Raw genomic sequence first — 23321 nt, 5'->3', positions numbered from 1 at the left:
AAGGAAGAGTGTGTGGAAGGGGGAGTGCGTGGGCTCTGGGTTGACGTACAAGGGTCCAAGGTTTTAGATAGCCAAGGCGTCAGTAACTCTGGACAGCCAGACAATGGTCACACACACACACACACACACACACACACACACACACACACACACACACACACACACACACACACACACACACACACACACACACACACACACACACACACACACACACACACACACACACACACACACACACACTCTCTCTATGTGTCGGCCTGTCTATGTCTCCTAAACACACTAAAGATTCTACTGTAGTCTTTGGAGGACTTTCTGTTTGCTTTTATGCAACCCTTAAGCCTTAAAATCACTTTAATCTTAAGCATAACCATGAAATACATTTTTCTTTTTGAGGACTGATGACACAGCTGTTCCACAATAATTACCCTACACCAGTGTGTATGTCTAGACATCACAAGTGCAGATAAACTGGCTGCACCTTTGACTTAACCCATAGCACACCTTTAACACAGAAACACACTTCTTTTCACCCTCCACACCCAGCTTCCTGCATGGCTCATAGTCACACAGTGCATCTAAGGAATCAAAAATAAAACGTTCAATTCTGCTTCTCAATTGATTTTTTCTGTTTTATGTAGTACATTGAGTTCGTTTTCCCCGATTTGTTACAAAATGTATGATGTATTAATATATATCTGGAACATTTCTTTGAAAATAGACTAAACTCCATTTACATGAACCACTCTCCGCTCTTTCCCAGGCCAGCGTCGGAGTACTCCAGCCCCTCAGGGCGTCCTCTGAGCTGTGTGGTGGACGAGAACACGCCGGTAATGACGCCCGTTAACGGGGCCGAGGCGAGCGTGCCGCAGGGCGTACAGCGGGTCCAGGAGAGACGGGTTCGATCTCAGCGGCATCGCAACTACATGAGTCGAACACACCTGCATACACCCCCTGACCTGCCTGAGGGTTATGGTGAGAGACAGAGCATCACACACACACACACACACTCACACACACACACTCACACACACACACACACACACACACACATACACATACACATACACACACTCACACTGCCTTCACTAACTGGTTTAAGAAATATCTGGAGAGAAATATGGTCTCATTAGGTCCGCAATTTAAGTACGGCGACACCATGATAAAAGAAACACACATGTGCAATAGCTGTGACCATTTACATACATACATCAACACACTCACACAGCCTCTCAATTACTTGATCCCAATGCGAGATTTCAAAAACACAAGATTAAAGACACAGTGAGCTGTTCCTCTGGCAGTATCTTGTTTGTAGCCCGGAGGCAATGATACTTTGAACATTTGTTTTCCTTTTGATGATGAGAGTAAAGTTGAAATGCCCCTTTTTCCACTTATTTTCTATCCGTCTGTCTCCTGGCTCTTTCCTTTGGCTCTCTCACACTTTCTCTGCTGACCCACAGCACCACATCATGACAACCACGGTCAACACCTGATGTGTGATCATATTCCTCTCCTCTACTCCACCTTTCTTTCCTCTCTCCTCCTGTTTTCAAACACTTCCCAGAGTTGAAATACTTGGCTTACAGACTGAATTGAAAGCGGCATATTCAAGGCTCAGTTTTTAGCTCTGGCCTTTCTTTAAACACGTTTGGAAAATAATGCAGGAGCTACATAAGTATATTTTCCATCATTGGAATTTTCTTTTTTTTCAGTTAAGTGTACTTTTCAGCGAACCCCACAATACCCACAGAGTCTGTAAAATAAATTATTATTTTAAATGTGGTGCTGCATGCCCTTGATTTTTTTAGAATGGCACAATTGGACCTTTGCCCCCTTTGAAATGTCCTGCTGTGTCCACTGACGCTGGCCAAGGTCGGACAAAGTGAGTCACTGATGCCCAACGGCTAGTGAGCTTTCTTTCTCCGCTGAACCCCCTGAACCAGTGGCTGGGTGTGGTGATGGAGAGAGGGAGGGAGGGAGTGTGTGTGAGGGGAAAAAAAGAGGGAGAGGTGGGTAGGAAATGAGTTGTGCCAGTAGGAAGTTGGGGTGTGGGGTACTGATGGATTAGCGGGTGCATATACACACACATGAGCCTCAGAACACTGAGCCTGTGCAGCACACAGATTTTGTGCACACACACACACACACACACACACACACACACACACACACACACACACACACACACACACACACACACACACACACACACACACACACACACACCATTCATCCGTGAGCTGGAGGGAACCACACATCTAACGGGCCGATGAGGAACAATTCTCATTTCTTTTTTTGCTGTCCTCGGTTCTCCCAGTTGTTTACAGCATATCATTTTCGTTGGTTTGGAAAGACGGACAGAGTTTTCTTTTCCATTTTCTTTGGTTTTGTAGATTAATGGGAAGGGATTACTTTCAGAGCACACACACACCAACCTTTAAGAGAAAACAAGGATGCATCAAGTAACTATGTACAAGGAAAAAGTCACGAGTCTTTGATAAGTTTTCCTTACATTTTATTTCCCCCATTCTTTTGGGATAGTGGAGACTTGGAGAGGAACTCATTGATTACTTTGGCACCCACTTTACAAAACTGTTGTCCTTTCAGTTTGCCTATCACTTCAATTATAAACAGGATTCCCTTTCTCCAAAATACACAAAATACACTATCCATGCTTGTACCCACCAGGACTACAGAACAACAGTTTTGAGCGTCGTGTATCAGTGTTGTTTTTGCCATTTTGATCCAATATGTTTCTCTCTTTCTCCTTTTAGAGCAAAGAACAACTCAGCAGGGTCAAGTCTACTTCCTCCACACGCAGACTGGGGTCAGCACATGGCATGACCCCCGGGTGCCCAGGTAACTCCTTTTTGATTTATAGTTTTTACTTCGTTATTGTCTTTATTTGGTATACAATTTATGTTTCTTTTAGGTAATGTGATGTATGAAATGTGAGTAAAACCATTTCAAAAACACACGACCTGAGGTATTAAGGGAGATTTCTACATCAAAGTGTCTACAAACAGGTTTGTTCCTGTATGTCTCCAACTATTTTAAAACCTACAAACAACCCACATTTTAATCAAGGTTACTTCAATGGCTTGCAGCCTCTCTGCCCATGTTCATTTGGGAAATTGTTTAATTATTTTATTTGTACTTGTTATAATCGGGAGCAGACTTCTACGGCTAATTCAGCCTTTGGTAAAAACATCTCTATGAACAATATGCTAACAGGGAGAAGCTAACTGCAATGATGGCAATGGCAGTGATACAAGATCCCATGATCTCACTTGACCTCACAACACCACTAAACTCTGTCGTTATGTGTTGATGAGAAACCCCTAGTGGCAGTTAAGTGCATTATAAACGCATGATAAATGCACTGCAGTGCTGACAGCCGTAATGTATTATCCTTAATATAAAACCTGACATATATTCCCAAACTGACACGACCAAACTGGACTTAACTTTCTGTATCCAGAAACGTTAGTCTTTATAGTCATATTTCAGGATCAAGTCCGGGTCAGCCAAACTAGTGACCTCTGAGTCCGATGTGGATTTGGAAGAAACATTTTTGGGCAGCTGTTGAGCAGAAAATGCTAGTGGTTCTGCATTCAATCAAACTCTTTCACTGACTCAATAGCCCACTCGTTAATTCACCAGAGACTTCAGGCTATGATATTGCGTTACATTTCTGGCCATGTTGCTGCTCAGCGGAGAAGCACGTTGAGTTAACATCCAGCTCACAGCAGCAACCTTTGGGTTTGGTCATTTGGACAGAGCTTTTCAAAATGACCCAGTATTTTGTGATGAGTGCAGCGAGGCATGTACTCTGTCCCTCAGTGTCCTCACTTCACACAAGGACAAAGTACACACACACATACATACACACACACACACACACATACATACACACACATAGACAAAAACACAAGTTGCCCTGAGGCTTTTGCGCTGTCCCAGATAATGGCTTAGCTTTCTACTGACGGGAATGTCAGTGTACAGGAGCGTAGAAGTATCAGGAAATTAGAGCAAGGGCTTTTTCAGCATTGGCTTTGTTAATGTTGACGATGCTCTTTGTTCTGTTGAGAGCTCTGTTCGAGCGATCTGATTGAGTTATGTGAATCTGCTGTGAAGAAAAAGTCAACGTACTAGTTCATATGAATGTAAACGGCAGCCCATATTCATCAAATGTTAGCAAGGTTAACATTTAGTCTTGGTTATTAAATATTAGTTGAAAAGGTGTTCAGTTTTTTGTGTTAAAATCTGATCGCTACTTACTATTCCTACTTACCTATGCACTTTTAAAAAGCAGCTCAAATTGCATCATAGCTAACAACAAAAATATAAAACCCCATAGAAGGCTGGGGTAGGATTCTTCTTAATTATGAACATTGTAATCCCTTTCAACACTCACCTATGCCACACTTGAAATGTATGAAGATGTCTGCATGTGCGTGGAATTTCTTATGTTTTTAGTTTTTTTGGCACGTTGGAGTGTCAACCTCTACAAATAAAGTGACCAGGTGCCATATTGTAACATGCATCAAAGAGGAATCCAAATAATGAATGACATGATGCTGAAAAAACACACTTACATCGAGGCGAACGGACAAAGATCGTTCCTTAGCTGAGTTAGTGAATCTGGGGTTGGCTTAGGATAAAAGCGTCAAACAAGTGTAATGTAATGTGAGGCTAATCAATGATATAGTTCTTAAGCTCGTCACAGTGTGGGGATCAAAGTTGTTTGTTTTAGCCAGATTCACGTTGGTAGTGTGAATCTTGCTGATGGTTTTGGTTTGATTTGTTCAGGGATCTCAGCAATGTGAACTGTGAGGAGCTGGGCCCGCTGCCTCCAGGCTGGGAGATAAGAAACACAGCCACGGGTCGCGTCTACTTTGTCGACCACAACAACCGGACAACTCAGTTCACAGACCCGCGACTCTCTGCTAACCTGCATCTAGTACTCAAGTAAGTCTATAAATCACTGATGTGTTCAGGCCCACAGGGCAGGATGTTCAAGGACATTACCTTGGCTGTAGTTGAGATTTGAAATGACCAAGAACATCAAATATTGCTTTTTTCCTGCAATTACTATATCTGCTGTAAGATAATCACTGACGGCTGTCTTGGTTTCATTCGTCTCACCTTATATTTTTGTCCTCTTTATGTCCGTTCTGCCTGTCTCATGTATCTGTCAACACTCTTTTTCCATCCTCCTCTTCCTGCCTTCCTCAATGACGGAACGATCTTGGCCTAATTTTCCTCTCTCTGTATTTGTTTTTCTTGTTTTAATCTACGTTTATTCCTTTACTTTGTGTCCTTTTACTTGTTTACTTGCTCTCTTTCTCCTGTCTCACTGCTCTTTTTAATCTTGTCCAATGCTCCAATCCTCATCTCTGTCATTTCCATTGTTTTCATTCTCTTTTCTCCATTTTTCCCTTTCTCTGAATTTTTCCCTTCTCTTCCCCTGTTTTTTTTTTCGTACAGCCCAAGTCCAAATGGTTCCCGTGTGGCCATGGAAAGCCAAAACACTAACCTCAGGTAACCCACACACACAATACACAATACACTATTGGTATCTGTCTGTATAAAGCATTTTCAGCAGCTAGTCACTCAAAGCTAATTGCACGCACGCACGCACGCGCACTGTTATTATCGCGAGAGAAAATGCTGACTGTGATACGTTTCCACAAGGGAATGTCCAATATGTGCGTTTTATACATGTCGTACATAACCTTCCTCAGGGTTGACTTTCATGTGGGTGTCACTCAAGTCTGAAACACACTCTCACACATATACACACACACACACACACACCAAATGTCAGGGGCTGTCAGTTGGTCTTTCATTGTGTTTGTCTGTCTGTCAGCAGTCTGCCTCCACTGCTTGCAGCAAAGATAGCAGAAAGGCCTGAAAAAAATACTAAACCCGTGTTAGCATATCGGCTGCTAGCTTAGCAACAGTTTTCATATCCTCACACATTGATAAGGTACTCTAGCAGTACGTCTAGATAAAATGACAACTATCAAGGCTGTGATATTCGTGTGGAAGGAACCTGTGAGTTGTTTGAATCCCTGATACGATGAACTGAATTCTGGGTTTGTTCTCTGTGTATTTTGGCTGTCGGGGAGCTCCCTGTACTTTCTGCCTGCCAGTGTGTGAGGCAGGAGTCATTAGAACAAAAGGAACATGGAGAGATGTGGAGATTTTCCCCTTTGCTTTTTTAGTGCAAATTCTCAGTCAAAACCACTTTCAATAACAGCGGCTGGCACGATAGACATGTTTGGGAAATCAACATCTGGTCATTTGGTCAAATAGTATCCATATGTGTCAGAACAGCCTCTGGTTGTGAGTTGAAGCTCAGCTATGTTATCCAGTCAGCATCATTAACTGCCTGTCTGACTCCTTATTAGGAGAGATTTGAGGCAGTCCAGACAAAGTTTGAGAGCTTCTTGAAGGTCAAAATTAGCAAGCTTTAATTTCCAATGCAGCTTTCCGTGATACACACTGATTAATGAAAACAAGATCAAGGCATGTTTTTATACAGACCATGTCACAGCAATAACTGTGCAATGTACAACACTCTGGAAGGTAAGCAAGTGCACACTTTTGCCCCCCCCAGCCTCCTCTGTGCTTCAAAAACTGTTAAAGTTATCAGCCTGTCTGCTGGCTCACTGTCAGGACATCTGTCTTTTATCAACACCTGGATTTAAAGATATTTCAACACGCACGCACGCACGCACGCACGCACGCACGCGCTAAGATGCAGCGTTGCATTGACCGGTTTCCATTTAGGGAGATTAAAGGTAGTGGTTGTAGTGGGGTTGCATGTGAGAGCCAGCGGAGTGCAGTGCCTGTAGAAACTGTTTGTGTTTCGTCTGTAAGATCAGATTGCGTGGAACAAATTTGACATTACAACATCGGGAGTCTGCAGTTTGCACCTCAGTCTACGGAGCCTCCAGGATGCATCTTGGTGTTGGTGTGACTCAGACGGCCCGGTTGCCGTCGACTTCAGACTAATGAAGGCCTTGAATTGTCAGACAGTCAGCCACAGCTGCATTACTGTGGTCTGCCGCGCTGTCTCTCACATGCTCAGCTTCTTCCCTCGCACCAGCACCTAGTATATGTCTGAACCATTACATCAGTGTTTGCTCAAGGTATTTTAAGTTGGATTCATGTTTAGTGGGCATCAGCAGGTATTTTCCCCACCCAGTTATAAATCTTCATGACATTTATATCAACATTTGCATTGATGTTTTAAGAAATGATGATTATATACTATAGTATACTTGGTATATTATGGGTGTGTGGTTATATTTAACTATGAAAGATAAATAAATGCTGGAAATTACTGGGTTAGCGATACATCCCACACATGTATATAGATATAGAGCGGGATACAGGTGGGTAGGCAGGTGGATATTGAGTTATATTTATTATGTATTTGCACGCACAATGTACTACACTCTGTAGTTGGCGTCAAATACCTTTTTGGTCTCATGCTGTATACAGTAAGTCAAATTATGCAGAAAGCACAGATTGTTTTCTGTTATGGTAACATTTTGCAAAGCTTTCATTCGTTATTCTTGGAGACTGTCGTAAAATGCAACATACTTTTGTCGGTACGCAGTCTCATCACTACAGTCTGTCTGCTTCTGGTTTCCTGTACTTCCTGTAGTTTTTAAACCAACACAAGTGTACAGATGTGGTATTTTGCTAGGTGGGAAGAATGTTAAAGATCACACAATTACTGGCAAAACACACACATATTATCCAAGTCAATAATTCAGTGCATACACTTTGACTCCACGTTCTGCAGCACCAGCTGATGCTCACACTCATAAAGGGCCCTTTGATTCTCCAGGCTGGGTGGGGGGGCAGAGTGGGAGAGTTGGTGTAGCTTTAACACCACTACACCTACTCAACACTCATTACAGCCCACCTGTGCTGGCTGACATTAAAAAGAGGTTTCTCTCCACACACACAGCCGTGCTTTCTTGTGCGTGCACTCCCTCACCTCACACACCCAGTCTGAGGATGGAGGACTATCATGACTCTGCAGGTTCAGGTGCAGGTGACTTAGTTCTGGCACACTCCTTCATTCCTTCACTTCTCCTTTTCCTCCTGCTCCGTCCACCTTGGAATAACAATAATAAAATCCTCTGGCTCTTGGATTGAATTTGACAGTTATATTTCTCCCCAAGTGGTGTTTTTACCCAAGCTGTCACAGCCATTCCTCTCTTTCGGCTCGGGCAGATTTTCAGCTTTGCCGTCCTTGTATTTTCTATATTTACCATCAAATATGCAGAGCTCGTCCCCGTTTGGAAACCAAAGACGATGAACTATGTCGAAACGTATTTTTAATTACACCGTGCCCTCGGAAGGAAAAGAGAAGTGCGCTTAAATTACGCTTTATTATATGGTTCTTCAGCCTCCGAGCCAAAGGCAACTCATTCCATTTTGTTTTAAGGCCATCTTTTCTTCCCCTCCTCCTTCCTAAAGTGGTTTTCAGGACTGCAGTCTTACCCTTTCTTTGACATGCTAGGAGCCCCAGCGCCTGCCAATAAAATAAATAGCAGCGGACTTGATTATACAGGGATAGACTGGTGAAACTCTGCACCCGTTTAGTTTGGAAAGCCCAAATAGATGAGGCTTTTTTTTTTTCAACCCACTGAACCAGAGAACCCAAATGTACAAGTGTCGGAATAAGTGGGTGGCTATGCGCTGCTACCTCAGAAGGTCTTTCCTTCCTTTTTATACACCAGTTCAGTCTTGTGTTTGGCCAACAGCAGCCTCCTCTCCCAGCGGAGGACAGTAGCATCATTTAAAGAAATCCTCTGCTGGCTCAGCGTTTCCTCACAGGAGAATGAGCGCTGCTGTCCTGTTGAAGGGAGAGATGGATAATGTTTTTAGGAGGCCCACCCAGGCGTCCCACCACCAACACCACAACGAGGCAGAGACACCAGAACTCTGACCATGGCGCACCTTTGCCAAGATTGTATTTTAAAGCCGACTCATCGCTTTAAATATATACAGGCTCTGAATAGCAAGAGAGGAGAAACAGGCAGACATGAACTTAAACCAGTTGCTGTAGTCTACATTTATCAGCAGTCGTTTGCAGCTAAAAGAAAGGCATCTTCAGAACGTGTGTTACTCAACAGAAACAAGACTGTAGAGTTGCAAAAATGTATGTTAATAATGTCTGGCAGCTCCTGTGGTCGTATCTTGGAAGTTCAAGTAGTGGTTGGGCAGGGATACCTTATCAGACTTGGCTGTCAGCTTCTTTGTTTCTTTCGATACATCTTTACTTCCTGTGAAGAATAGAGTTAGACGCAAAGAGAAATGTGTGATAGAGGTCCGTCCAGCTATACTTGCACCTCTCTCCTTTTGTATATTGATTTTCCTCTGTGTGTATCTCTTTCTCTTTGCTTAGCCAGGGTTTACCTCCATCTCTGTCTTTCCTGCTAGTGATATTTTTCAAACGTCTGGTCAAAGGGCTGGCCTGTCCTCAGGGCTTAGGGCTCTGTTTAGAGCTCTTTTCTTTGAGGGGAGTGAAGAGGGTGAGGGCTGAAGAGGGAATTTCTTACAAAACGTCCTAGTTCAGCGGTTGGAGAATATTTGAGATGGAGGGGTTGGGGAATTCCCTTCAGGACAGATTCCTCTTTTTACTTCTATACATCTGTTGCCTAAAAGTAGTACACCAGAACAAATATAAGAACTACTTATGGGAATGTGATGGTAGATGGCTGTAATACACTAAGTCCAAATAAGAAAAGGCTGCTCAGGACAAATTGTGTAATGCTGCTGTTTAAGTGAATTAGTGAATCAGACTGACTTTGGACCCTCTTCACATTATTCCTCCAGTGAAACGCCTCCGTTGAAGGAGCAGGTTGTTCCCGGGGTCCCGCCGCAGCCCCACTCCCCCGCCCAGCTGCCTGAGGAGGCGGAGTGCCTGACGGTGCCCAAATACAAGAGAGACCTGGTGCAGAAACTGAAAATCCTGAGGCAGGAGCTCTCTGCGCAACAACCACAGGCCGGTCACTGCCGCATCGAGGTCTGCCGCGAGGAGATATTTGAGGTAAAATTGATGAAATAATGATTTACTCAACTCAACACACAACAACATTTTACAATGCACTTGTTTCTGTTAGCAGAAGGCTACCTAGAAAGCTGCACGATGTACAAACACTACCTTTGTTCATGTTTATTTGAGCTGAAAGTCATGATTATTTGTCATATTGTGGAATCACCTATTTTTCTGGCATTACTGTCCAAAGATATTGAAAAATGTCCATCCTAAAGATCAAGGCAAGGTGTTCCAATGTCTTCTGTTTATCAAAAAACTAAATATATTCAGTTTATTAAGATATTGAAACACAGGAAAACATGAAACCTACATATTAGGGAGGCTAAAACAGTATTTCCTGCCATATTTTTCAGGAGAAAATACTTTAACAATGAATCTATTATCGAAATGTTGGCGATTATATTTCTAATGACTGAATTGTCATTTGTCAACTAATCGTCGCAATTTCCATGTTTATAGAAATAAAAAAACGCCATGATCCCAACACTTTATTTGTCTGAAAGGCTTCACTTCAGAAGGGCAGGTGTTCATTTTCAAAATCTCCTCGAACCTTGTAAACGAGACACCCTAACCTGAAATTCCTGGTGTGATTTAAACCTTAAAGGGAAACATGTGGCTCACTGATGAAGGGCATCTGAGCACAGCTGCAAACATGTGCACATAAATGAATGCAAACACAGAATTTCCCTTGAATTCGTATAACATACATTGACCATGTGTGCACAAAATTCCCCATCTGGCATTCACAAAAGCATCACATGCTGACATGCAAACCCCAAAAGTCCTTGAAAACAAAAACTGAATCCTCACAAACCCAGATCTCTGCATTTTACTAGCATTTTTTCACCCCATTTACGACGTGCACCAGAAAAGGGCCCAGGGCAGCGCAGAACCACTGCTCCAAACTGCTTTATTATTCCCAGTGAAAAGCAGAACAGAAAGGCCTTCACAACACCACAAAAACACTCTTTCTCTGTTGCCTTTCTTCTCCTCCTCTGTCTCTCTTTTTCCTGCTCTCCCAATCATTTGTTCTACCAAGGCAAGGCATTCTTTCTGGATGATTTCAGCAGCTAAAGAGATGGGGAAGGAGGAGAGGGGAGGGTGGGAAGGAGCTAAGGGCAGAAGTGGCAAGTATTCGTGGCCAGACATAACTTCATAACTACAAGTTGAGCAATGAAAAATATGACTTCATCGCCCTTCGACGTGACAGCTGTGCAAAGCAGCTCTGCAGATCCACTTGAGGTTTTCTCGTGCAGGAACCAGAGCTTCAGTTAGCCTCTGGCACGGTGTGCATGCACTTACAATTATTCTACTCTGATTTCTTATCCACACTTGTTCTGTGCCACAAGTTGACAAACGATTAACACAAAGGAAATATTTTCTTCTGTGCACATTCCATAATCAATTCAATGCATGTTTAATCACTATCGTTTTAGAGTATCTGAAATGTTTGAGTGTTATCTTCCACTCTGTGCAGCAGTGACAGATTGTTTACTGTGGCAGGGCCTCTGTCTCTGTGGACTCCTGTGAGAGGACAGACACAGAGATGACTCTTATGTAATGTAAAAAGGAAAACACTGACTATTTGTTTAACTGTAACTGGGGAAGGGTTACTATGAATAGATGCAAGGACAGGATTGCCAGGATGCTCTGGTATGAATGTATTCTCTTTAAGAGCAATACATAAAATATGAAATGTTAGAAACATGTATTGAAATAATAGTTGCCCTTACTAAAGCTAAATAGTATAAAGTTGTAATTGACTATTTTATCTACTTCATAAAGAGATTTAACTTGTCACATTTGATTTATTTCCTAACAAATGTATTAAAGTAGTAGATAAAGGGTTAAAATCCTAAAAACGAACTTGCAGTTTCAACCTCACGTCAGTGCCATAGACTGTATATATAAAGTACTCAACACTAATCACTCTTGTACTTCTTAAATTAAAGGATTTTCAATTTAACTGAAATTACTGGTACAGAGCAACAAAGTATTTGTATGTTATCCCATTGTATTCCAAAAAATAGGAAAAGAAACCTTTATCATTTCATTTTTTCTCAGTAACCAATAATAATGACATTATTTTGTAATTTAAAGTGGACCTATCATGCTATATTTTAATAATATATTGTAGGGCCATACCTATATAAAACATGTCTGTGAATTTTTTTTTTCAAAATACCAAACAGATCATGCATTTTAGCCATGCCTCATTTCACTCTATTTGCTGTATTCCAGCCCTGTTTTTGCAAGGGCTGATTCTGTGAGAAGTCTTCTTCGCTGCTTTTGTGGCAGACTACACTTTCGAGCGGCAATGGCCGTGGCCGTGGCCCAACCCCCCCATTCCCCTGATAGGTGGAGAGTTGCCCATATAGGCGGAGCTCCCCGTTTCTGACGTCAGAACAATTTCAAATCTGTATCAGCTCCGTTGCAGCCCCGTTTTTAGAGATTTGGGTATGGAGGAAAAGAGAGAGGGTTGTGTTTTCTGACACTTGGTGAGTTCTCTGACACACCGCGGACACATATTCATGTATAAAAGACGTACAAAAGTGCATTTTGCATGATAGGTCCCCTTTAAATTTGTAACATATGACCAGGTTCTCCTCAAAACTGCTTACACTCCAGCAAACCTCAAATCAGTTACAATCTTTCTATTTATGAAGGTAGTAGAGATGTCCATCAAATGACATTTTGGAGTCTTGCTTTCTATTTAAGATCTTGTTTTGTGCATCGTTTTAAATGTTCTGTATGTCTTGAATCGCAGGAGTCGTACCGGCAGGTGATGAAGATGCGTCCGAAGGATCTCTGGAAAAGACTGATGATCAAATTTAGAGGAGAAGAGGGACTGGACTATGGCGGGGTAGCAAGGTATTTAGACACATGTTTATTTTCAATGGTTTTAAATGTCAGGAAATATGTGGTTATGCTTATTTCAATCTTTTGTGTTTTAGGGAATGGTTATACCTGCTGTCCCACGAGATGCTGAACCCGTACTACGGCCTGTTCCAGTACTCCAGAGACGACATCTACACTCTGCAGATCAACCCGGACTCTGCTGTCAACCCGGTACCAATTATTACGCTTTTCCAACATGCATCTAACATTTGATAATAACTTGTGTATCAAGCTAATCTTCATTTGCAGACATAAACCGGACATTTCTAACTTTGGGAATATTTACAAACCGTGTGGATGTGTAAGCTAGAAATAAACAATTGGTTTTAAAAATGATCAACAAAGAGCAGCAATTTGACACAACATTAATTTGATGGGATTTGAAAAAGGTGACTACAATTTAAAATGTTAGATCTTTCGTTTAGTATTTGGATTTTGCTCAATATGTGAACAAATCAGATTTTTTTGCATGCTGTAAATAATGATGAAGTCTAAGAGAGCAACGAATCTCTTGAGTAAAAAACTCAAGCTGATTAATGTGAATCTTCATATACTACATAACACAGAAGCTGATATGATATGAATGAAAGCCTTCATATTGATATCCCTGTCTGATGCGCAGGAGCACCTGTCGTACTTCCACTTCGTGGGTCGCATCATGGGCATGGCGGTGTTCCACGGCCACTACATCGACGGAGGCTTCACTCTGCCCTTCTACAAACAGCTGCTGGGGAAACCCATCACGCTGGACGACATGGAGTCCGTCGACCCCGACCTCCACAACAGCCTCGTCTGGATCCTGTAAGACTTATTTTATACCGGGCCATACATTATTCTCTAAATTATTTCCCTGGCAACATGAAATTATAGGAAACGTATATTATAAAACTGATATTAACACGATTTGCTAATTAAATGTACTTATCAAAGCAGGTATAAATGCAGGTTACACAGAACTTCATTTTAAAGATCTCTTCTTTAACTGTATGCTAATACTACAATTCTAAGCTATGGAGGAGAGTAGCTTCCTAGCTGTTACAGATGCTTTCACATTAGAACATAACTTCAGAAAGTGGTTGCTTACGGCTGGTACAGGAAAGAAAATCATACATATATACATCAGACCTGTAGGGACATGATATACTTCAGAAAGACATATAGACCTGACTGTACTGTCATTTAATACATTCTAATGAGTGTGGCGCCCCCTGCTGCCAGTAAAGCAAATGCCATCTATATAATTGAACACCCTTGCTAGATGTTTAGATGCAATGAGTTTCACACACAATGTTCTTTTAATAGAAATCCTTACCTAATCTAATGTCACCTATTTCAAATGTGTCTGTTAAGCAAACAAAGACAATCATCAAAACTCAATAACCGACCAGTTGCCAAAAGTAATTCCTATGAAGCACATGGGCAGGAGTGTAGAAGACTGCTGTATTTCTTAGTTTTGTTGGCCTTAATTCTAAAAAACAGAGCAACGAGAAATAATTCCTGCTGATTCAGAAATGAACCTGCCCTCTCTCCTCTTCAGGGACAATGACATAAACGGCGTCCTGGACCACACTTTCTGTGTGGAGCACAATGCCTACGGAGAAATCATCCAACATGAGCTCAAACCCAACGGCAAGAGTGTGAACGTCACAGAGGACACCAAGAAGGAGTATGTCAGGTAAGGAGAGGATTGCTACAAATTTAAAAAATGACAACAATTCGCCAGCAACAAGTTCAGTTTCAGCTGACAGGCTTCATATAAACACGGTTTTCACACTTCCAATCTGTCATATTGTCATTAGTTGTGAGTCATGGTGGTGAATCTGTATTTGCAGTCCCACAATTGTTAAATAAACTAACGGTCTCCTTCCTCTGGTGTTTTCTGCAGGTTGTATGTGAACTGGCGTTTCCTGCATGGCATCGAGGCTCAGTTTCTGGCTCTGCAGAAAGGTTTCAACGAGGTTATCCCTCAACACCTGCTCAAGTCCTTTGATGAGAAAGAACTGGAGGTACAAGATCACCATCATTTATCACATCTTCTTAAATACAAGAAATATTCCAGGTACAGTTTTCTGGTATAGTATGAACTCAAGTTGATATGTGTGTGTCTGTCTCCCCTCAGCTGATTGTGTGTGGCCTGGGAAAGATCGACATCGCTGACTGGAAGTCCAACACCCGTCTGAAGCACTGCACCACCGAAACCAACATCGTCAAGTGGTTCTGGAAAGCCGTGGAGACGTTTGACGAGGAGAGGAGGGCCCGGCTGCTGCAGTTTGTTACCGGCTCCTCCAGAGTGCCCCTGCAGGGCTTCAAGGCTTTACAAGGTACTCCTCTGACTCTGGGCTCTCTTTTTATTTTAGCCTCTGTCTCTCTGTCCCTGTAATAACCTTTACGCTTAAGTTCTGGTAACATGTCAACTAACATACTTCGGTTATACAACATACTGGTATTAGGTTCATTAAAACATTTTATTATCATGTATATAAGACTCATGTCTTTGAGGGTCATTGTAACTGATAATAATTATAATCGTTATCATTTTAATAGTTTAATACCTTGTACCCTGATATTATTTTTAGTTGGTTACTTCACTGTGGTAGCCTCGGTCTTTTGAAAGTTTGAAATATATGCGATATATGCATAAAAAGATTATACTCCAATTATGACAGAATATTGTTGTTAAATCCTAAAATAAACATTTGGATTAATCTATGTTTTTATGTTGAGTTTAAATGTTACCAATCTGAGGCCACAGTTCATTTCAGGAGCATATTTTTGACCAAGAAAAGCAGCCATCTGGCTCAAGGAACAGAGGATAAATTGTCCTTGTAAAAAGTGTCAGGCCTTTTATTAGATCAATTGCTGGTGGGTAAATGAACAGTGGGATTTGATGCTGAACTGCAGCTGATGCATGCTGTTTGTGTTTTGTCTGCAGGAGCTGCAGGGCCCAGACTCTTCACCATTCATCAGATCGATGCAAACGCCAACAATCTTCCCAAAGCCCATACCTGGTGTGTGTCACATGCACTTGCACACACACACACAACGCACCACATGCATAAAAGTGATACCTCTCACCTAGCTTCACTCATTTGAACGTATTCTCTTTGTTATCTCTCCAGCTTCAACCGGATTGACATCCCGCCCTACGAGAGCTACGACAAGCTATACGACAAGCTGCTGACTGCGATCGAGGAGACCTGTGGCTTCGCAGTGGAATGAGAGACACGTTGGAGAGTGTGTTTGTGTGTGAAAATGTACAGACACACTGATGTCTCGCTCAGAGCGTCTTTGACCAGCCTGCGACTGCGACTGCCCTCACCGCTCTCCACATTCTCCCCTGATCGAATTCTGTTTGAACAGCTGCTACTCATCCCGTCATTTAATTGTTTTGTTTTTTTGTAGATTGTGCAAAATACAGAGAGCTATGAGTTGTTTATACAGAAAGACAAACATTACTGCCTGGTCATCTCAATTTTAGATCTTAATCAAATCAGGAAGTAGTTTAATAATTTACAGTTTAAAACAAAACAAAACATATTTTCTCCCCAGGCAACTGAGAGCATTGAGTCGCTCTTTCGTTTTGCAATTCAAACGGATTGATTCATGTCATGCTACTGAATCTTTAACACTGCAGGTAGCCGTATCTTGCCCATAGTAGCATCTGATCCTCCACCAACACAGCTTCCACTCCTCATGGCTGCAGAGTGTGTGTGCTTCTCTTGTTGGAGGCGACACATTCATCCTACCTCGCCTGTAATGCTTCGATATTTGAAGGGTTTCATCTTAAAATGCTATGGACAGTCTTTGATTTTTACATCAATGCTCCATAATAAACTAGGTTTCCATATTAGCGGCGATGTCTCAACTGCATAACCATCCAAAACAATTCAAAGTGTGAATATATCATTTTGAAGTGGAGCTCTACTTGGATATGGGTCTGATGTTTGGTTGCGTTTGTGATTGGAGCTTGTGGTGGGTTGTTTTAAGCTAGAGGGACAGACTCTGGTGAAGAAGAAGGTGTGAATATTATTGTTTTCCCTTAATCACTGCAGTGTGGCCACAGCTCTTGTAAATGTGTGTCTGTATGCGTCTGCATGTGCAAACATAAGTATGCTAGGAAGTTTAAAGATGGGTTTCCCATCCTCTCACAGGATGCTGATTGAAACTCTTTTTGAGCATGGTTTGTATTCCTGTTCTCTACACATTGGTCTCCAGCAGTTGAAATGATGCATGTTTTTTTTTTTTCTTCTTGCATTTAGTTTTTAATCCAACCCAAAATCACCCAACACACTTCCTGTCAGACCATATGTGAAAAGGGCACAACTGTCCAAGGGACCAGGCTTGAAATAAGCTATTCAAGGCAGGCGTCCATTTTTAGTCTCGTCGTCAGTTTAAAAGGCAGAAGTATTTCTTTCTCTCGTCACTTTAGAGCACTTTACAAACTGAGCAGCGGCTTGCAGGAGTGCTTTCTTCACGTTAGATAAAAAATATATCATGTTTCATTTGCTATTGGAGTCCATTAGAAATATACAGAGTATCTACACACCTGTAACTTTTGAGTATATATGTACAAATACATAGCTATTTTGTATATGGTTGCTTGTTCTTTCTGTTCAATTTAAATGCAAGCATGTTGGTGTCTGTCACAGACCTCTTTGCATTCTCAGGTGAAGTTGTCCCTTGTTTTACTTTTTTACATTTATTAGGCTAGTGTGTGAGGAGGGGTAATACTGGTTGTAATGGCAAATATATTTCAGAGGCTCTTTAAACCCATGATAGTGTAAAGGTCCACCGTTTAAAGTGACATTTTCCTTTTGGTCAATCACTCTTACTTATAAACACACACATGCCTTCATAGGAGGACATGAATGGCCAGATTTGATGCTCTGGGGGTCTGTGTCACCGCTGAACATTTGAACAGGAGCTCTCTGTTTGCAACATACCATTTTTTTTAAATAAAGAAAACGGACTGAATGCTGCCGGCGGCCTCAAACCCTCAGAGCTTCAAATGTTTGAGGTTGTCTGCTGCTGATTTCCGGGGTGCTACATGGTGAAAAGTCGGAAACATAACATTAAGACGGCCTCTGCCCATCCAAAGAAACCCTTCTGCATGAATGGACGCTCGAGAGTTAAAGCCTATTTATTTGCATAATTAACACTCTAAAAAAACGTTTTGACTTGGAAAAATCAGTTTAAATGTTGTTTTTTTTGTATATGTATACTGCCTGCATTTATCTGTAACCATGAACAGTCTGTTAGCTGATTTTCAGAACATTTTATTTTGTGGTCATCATGAGACAAAACGGAGAAACTGAACATGAAATTGTCTTTGTACAGTTGCAGAGAGTTTATTTGATTGATCCTTTAATAACCTGACTCAGAGGCAGAAGAGAAATGCATTACACCTTTTTTTGCACACATTATGCATACTTGGGCTCCAAGTTATAATCAGACACTTCCTTCTATTTACCAAATAGTTAATGGACTGGTTAAGGTTTTTTTTTTTCCTATGTAGATAACGTATATATGAATACACACATGATCTTGATATGCACACATGTATGTTTGTCCAGTGCACACAGTCCACTTCTACTCTTTGTTACTTGTTGGCACAAAGTTTTCTGGCTGGTTCAGTCTTCAGTGCAAAAGTTGTGGGGGTTTTGAGCTTCCAGACGAGGGGAAATCTCCCCAGTTAAGCAGCCAAGCTTTGAACGCCTGTGATATAAAGAGATATTTGTCTACTCTTAACTGATCTGATGAATTGTTGAAATGGATTGAGAGCCAGTTCTGGTCAAAAGGATTTTCTTAAATGATGGTTTAATTGGTTACAAACTAGAACAATGCTCAGCTAACTCTCTCCCTACTCTTTTAAGTGCAAATGTACAGGTTTATGTGCAAATTCATTTGTAAGTGTGTGTGTGTAAATGACTTTTGATTGAATTCAGTACAAAACAGAAATCTTTTTTTTAAACTGCACCATGTTTTTATTTCTTTTGATTTCCTATCTGTTTTTGTATTTATTATTACAGTAAATGTGTTCATAGTTTTTCACATCAGCTGCTCTGTGAGCTTGTAACTGACACCTGTACATAAGGACAATAAAGAAGCAAAGTAATACACTTCTTGTACCCTTGCAGAAAGCTGAGCAATAAAACTATGCTGTTTGAACCTCACAGCATTATGTTTTATAGAACCACGTGTACTACTGTCTTTTGTTCTGATGAGTAAGTTGAGCAGAAGATTCAATTTATTTCTATCTTATATAAACTTGGCTCTTTGGACCACAGCATTATGTTTTATATGACCTACTGTATTTCGTTCTGTAAGGTAATTTAAATTACACCTTTTTAATACTGTACTTTTACTTGAGTAACATTTTGAATACAGTATTGTTGTAACAGAGTATTCCTAACCTTTGGTATTTCTACTTTTACTGTAGTACACAATCTGAGTACTTCTCCCACCTCTGATGGCCTTTCACAGAAATACAGAGAAAAAAGTCACGTAAAGTAAACATCGCATCATTTTACGTTAAAAGGGGGAGTGGCTAACTCGGCTAGCTTCAAATGATGTGCAGTTGGTAGCAGTTTTTAGTGAGTAAGATGATATCTTTCCGTATTATCTTCAATTCACCATGGTGAAATATTGTGTATGTATGTGGGTTGCGTAAACTGCGGCCTGTCAGGACACCGGCTGCACTGTTTCCACCGGGAGGGACGGAGCTGTGTTCCCCGCCTGGCTGCGCTGTGTGCGGGCGAAGAGAGAGGGCTTCAGCGCTGCTTCTGTAAATGAAGACATGGTGCTGTGAAGATATCATTTTACACAGGAGTGTTATATCCCTGACATTATGATGGAGTTCAGGAGGGGTCTCGCTGTTAGGACCTTGGGGCTGTAAACGGGTCCCTCCGAAAGCATTGTGGGGATTTTAAGACCGCGGCGCGGAGTCTACACATGTGCAGCCTCGAAATTTCTCGCTACGAAGTACGCCGGGCTCGGTAGATTTCCAAGTATGCTGGAGATTGGAACAGTACTTCGGCGGCACTCTATATGACGTAGTATGCTTGAAGCAGCTTTACTCGCGATTGAGAAACACTCACGCAGTCAGATGATTTTCCCGCTGCGTCATTAACAGGAGGCGGAAGTGGTTTTATTCAGTGGCGCGAAAGACACACGTGATCTGAGCTCCCTGAGTGGTTTCTGACGTTAGCTAATTTACAATAAATCAGCATAATAATTTAGCTTTTTCCATGTGACTTGTTTGTTTACCTTTTTGTTTTGTTGTATGTGTCTTCAATATGTAAGCTATGGTTTAACTTTGAAAACAATATATAAAGTAGACAAAAATTAAACTGGGAAAACTGTTTTTAAATATGATTTTAATTAATATTTCAACTTTTTAGTGAAACATTTTTGATGAATGTGTCAATTAGTTTTGTAATTATATACACATTATGAAGTTAATATACTTCGTTTTAATTAATCAGCTGTAATATTGAATAGTTTTCATAAATACATTGATTTCATTCAGTAGTAGATTGATGTAAAATGTGGTTGTGGCTAAAGACTTCGCTTTTCCTATATTCATTATGTTTTAGCTAATAGCAGACAGCCCTCCGAAAGTGTGAAGAAATGGAAGAAAGACACTCAGAGCCTCCTGAACCTGCTGTGAAGACGCAAAAGCTGCTTAATCCCAGGTTTGAGCCTCTTGTACTTTACTTTAATAAATGAATACAACTTTCAATAAACAGTACAATAGTATATCATTATATATATTTAGTATTAGTAATATTTTATTCTAAGAAAATCTACATCATGTGTACCTTTTACTTTTGGTACTGTAAGTATATTTGCATACAGATACTTTTGTATTATTTACTATTTGTTTACACTGTTGCTACTTTTACTTCCACAGCTGTCACTTCCTCATAGTGTTGCTGACATGTTTTGCCTTTTCATGTACATTTGGATTATAGAGTATGTAGCTCTCTTCACGACACAGACACAGGTCGGTTCTTTAAAACGGGCGTTTATTTCTTGGACTTTTCATCTTGTAGCCTCCCCTCTTCAGTTACGTCGTGAGAACTACAACAAACGAATTACACGTATACATAGCCAAACATATTAGCATATTGTGCTACACATATATGAATGAAAATAGGAAACATGAAAACATAAAACAAATACCTCGTTGGCCGCTTGTCGTGAAAGGAGATTAATCTTAAAGTACCTTTTCCGTATAACTTTGTCAAATTAAAACTTTGTCACAGACTTCAGCAGAGCTTCAAATAAAGACGTCAAACCACGTTGAGTTGTCCAGTGTATCAACAAACATTAGTTCCTAGGCACAGGAAACAACAAACACTTACGCATATTGGTTTAACATATAAAACAAACTGTATTAAATCATGCCATATTTAACGATTATAATATTACATGAAATAAAGTATTTATTTATTGAATTTAACTATGAAATTAATTGCGTTGTTCTTTTTAATTAAGGCAACTTTGTTACGTCATTTACAGAGTGATTATGAATGACATGTCAACACAACATGCTGCTGGATGACATGAGGTAGTTTATTGTAAACCCTAGTGCTTCTCTTTTTAGTTTATCAAATGAAGTCAAGCAAGATACTTTCGCTGCTCCTTCTGTCCAGACACCTGAAACTGAAAAGGTAAATACGATTGTTTTACATCTTCGATACAAACAATTTCTCTCCAGCACCAATTGTGTTGCCTGTGTTTAACTAAGCAGCATGATGATGCTTGCTGCTCCTTGTCCCATTTTAAGGAGTCAGGGACAAAAGATGCCTCGAGTCAATCAATCAATACTGAAGATAAGTGTGCGACAACCCTCAAGTCAGAAAATAGAGGTGAGTCACATACACACAGCCCTTCACTAGCAAAAAAAAAAGTCAAAAGATTGCAAGATAATTGTTAACAGGAAAAGGTGAAGTCATAACTGATAGGTCTAAAATGAATCCACACAGATATTGAAGAAGATGAAGAATTCAGCACTTCGTTAAGTGTGGGAGACGGACGCTACCTGGTGGATTTGGGGAGGTGTGATGATGTTAAAAAAAACTGTTAAATTGAACCTTTCTCATAAGATTTTCTCAATCCATTACTTTATTTACATTATACATTGAAATAAGACCTGTTATTAAGGTTATGTTGTGTCTTTTCTATCTCCCTCAGCTCATCAGAGTTCATTGTTGATGAAGAGTGCCTCCTTCAGCTGTTGAAGAAGTGCCGGGAATGCAACAGACAGTGTACCGTGGGAAAACGAGTCATAGGACTAAAGCTCATGGTCAACCAGACGTGCTGTTTCTGCAGCAGCAGCTCAAAATGGACTAACCTGCTGGATGATGAGGAAGAAGATTTCCAGATAGAATGAAAAGATACAACACGTAGACAAAGCAGCTCAGCCAAGCAGTGAGGCCGAGTTGAAATATGCTCCAGTTTTCTTTTTCAACCTCTGACACACTGGACTAAAACTGCTGAACTTCTGCTGCCTTCGTTCAGGTTGGTTATATTAACTCTGGACTCTGTGAAGCCGTGTCAACTACACTGTAAGATGTCACCCTTCTTGTTATAATCACACCCATCAGAACACCATCTGATGCAAGTGAGAGGTTTTGTATTGTTTTCTAAAGGCAGAGATGGTTCACTAAGGAAATATGTTTTATTCTTTGTGTTAAGGTTCTTATTTCAACATGTTAGTATTTTGAAGGTTTCCGTCCTTGAGCCAATATGTAGTTTGACAGTTATCTGCTAAAAAAAAGCAGTATTGAAACGTGTTTTAATGGCTCATCTTATTCATGTTAGTTGTTAAACTCAATGCAGTCTTTATTAGGATATGCTACGCACGGTGTAATTGTATGCAGGATGCACTATGATGATCAAAGTGCCATAACATCAGAAGCTTGTCTGATTTGCATTGAAATCTCATACAAGAGTAAATGTACTCTGTGCAGCCCGACCAAATTCGGAAAAATTCTATAAATAACTCTGCCCAGCTAATTGAAAATGCATTTAACTCTCTGCAAGGAAACTAAGACAGTAGGAAGGAAGTCATCCTGGCAAAAAGGGAATTAAAGCAGCTGGTGCCCATCAATGGCTTTCCCCCCTGACCTGGCATAACTCAGCAGAACTTATTCCCTCACACTGATCATGTTTCATATTTCTAGCTGTAGGCCCTTAGATGGGATGTCAGCATCCAGATACAAATAGCATGTTGCTTCCAGGTGTAATTGGGGCACAAAGTTTAGGTTAAATACTCAACGTGTTATGAATAAACCATTTCAGTTTTCCTGTCCACATCATCTAT

General features: G+C 40.9%; 1 protein-coding gene across 2 annotated transcripts in view; it reads left to right on the top strand.

Moving 5' to 3' along the window:
- Positions 1-19184, top strand: part of LOC117482019 (E3 ubiquitin-protein ligase SMURF2-like) — a 57800-nt gene extending 38616 nt beyond the window's left edge. For both annotated transcript variants that reach the window (XM_034129969.1, XM_034129968.1), the window contains exons 9-21: positions 764-975; positions 2778-2862; positions 4816-4974; positions 5494-5547; positions 9871-10084; positions 12861-12964; positions 13048-13162; positions 13614-13792; positions 14529-14666; positions 14877-14997; positions 15111-15312; positions 15924-15999; positions 16111-19184. In XM_034129969.1, the coding sequence (XP_033985860.1) occupies positions 764-975; positions 2778-2862; positions 4816-4974; positions 5494-5547; positions 9871-10084; positions 12861-12964; positions 13048-13162; positions 13614-13792; positions 14529-14666; positions 14877-14997; positions 15111-15312; positions 15924-15999; positions 16111-16210 (1759 nt within the window). In that variant the 3' untranslated portion in view covers positions 16211-19184. The remainder of the gene's footprint in view (positions 1-763; positions 976-2777; positions 2863-4815; positions 4975-5493; positions 5548-9870; positions 10085-12860; positions 12965-13047; positions 13163-13613; positions 13793-14528; positions 14667-14876; positions 14998-15110; positions 15313-15923; positions 16000-16110) is intronic.
- Positions 19185-23321: the final 4137 nt, after the last annotated feature.

The sequence above is a fragment of the Trematomus bernacchii genome, unplaced genomic scaffold (assembly GCF_902827165.1).
Source record: "Trematomus bernacchii unplaced genomic scaffold, fTreBer1.1, whole genome shotgun sequence".
Lineage (NCBI taxonomy): Eukaryota > Metazoa > Chordata > Actinopteri > Perciformes > Nototheniidae > Trematomus > Trematomus bernacchii.
Note: the sequence above shows the minus strand (reverse complement) of the source record. Positions and strands in the feature narration are given on the sequence as shown.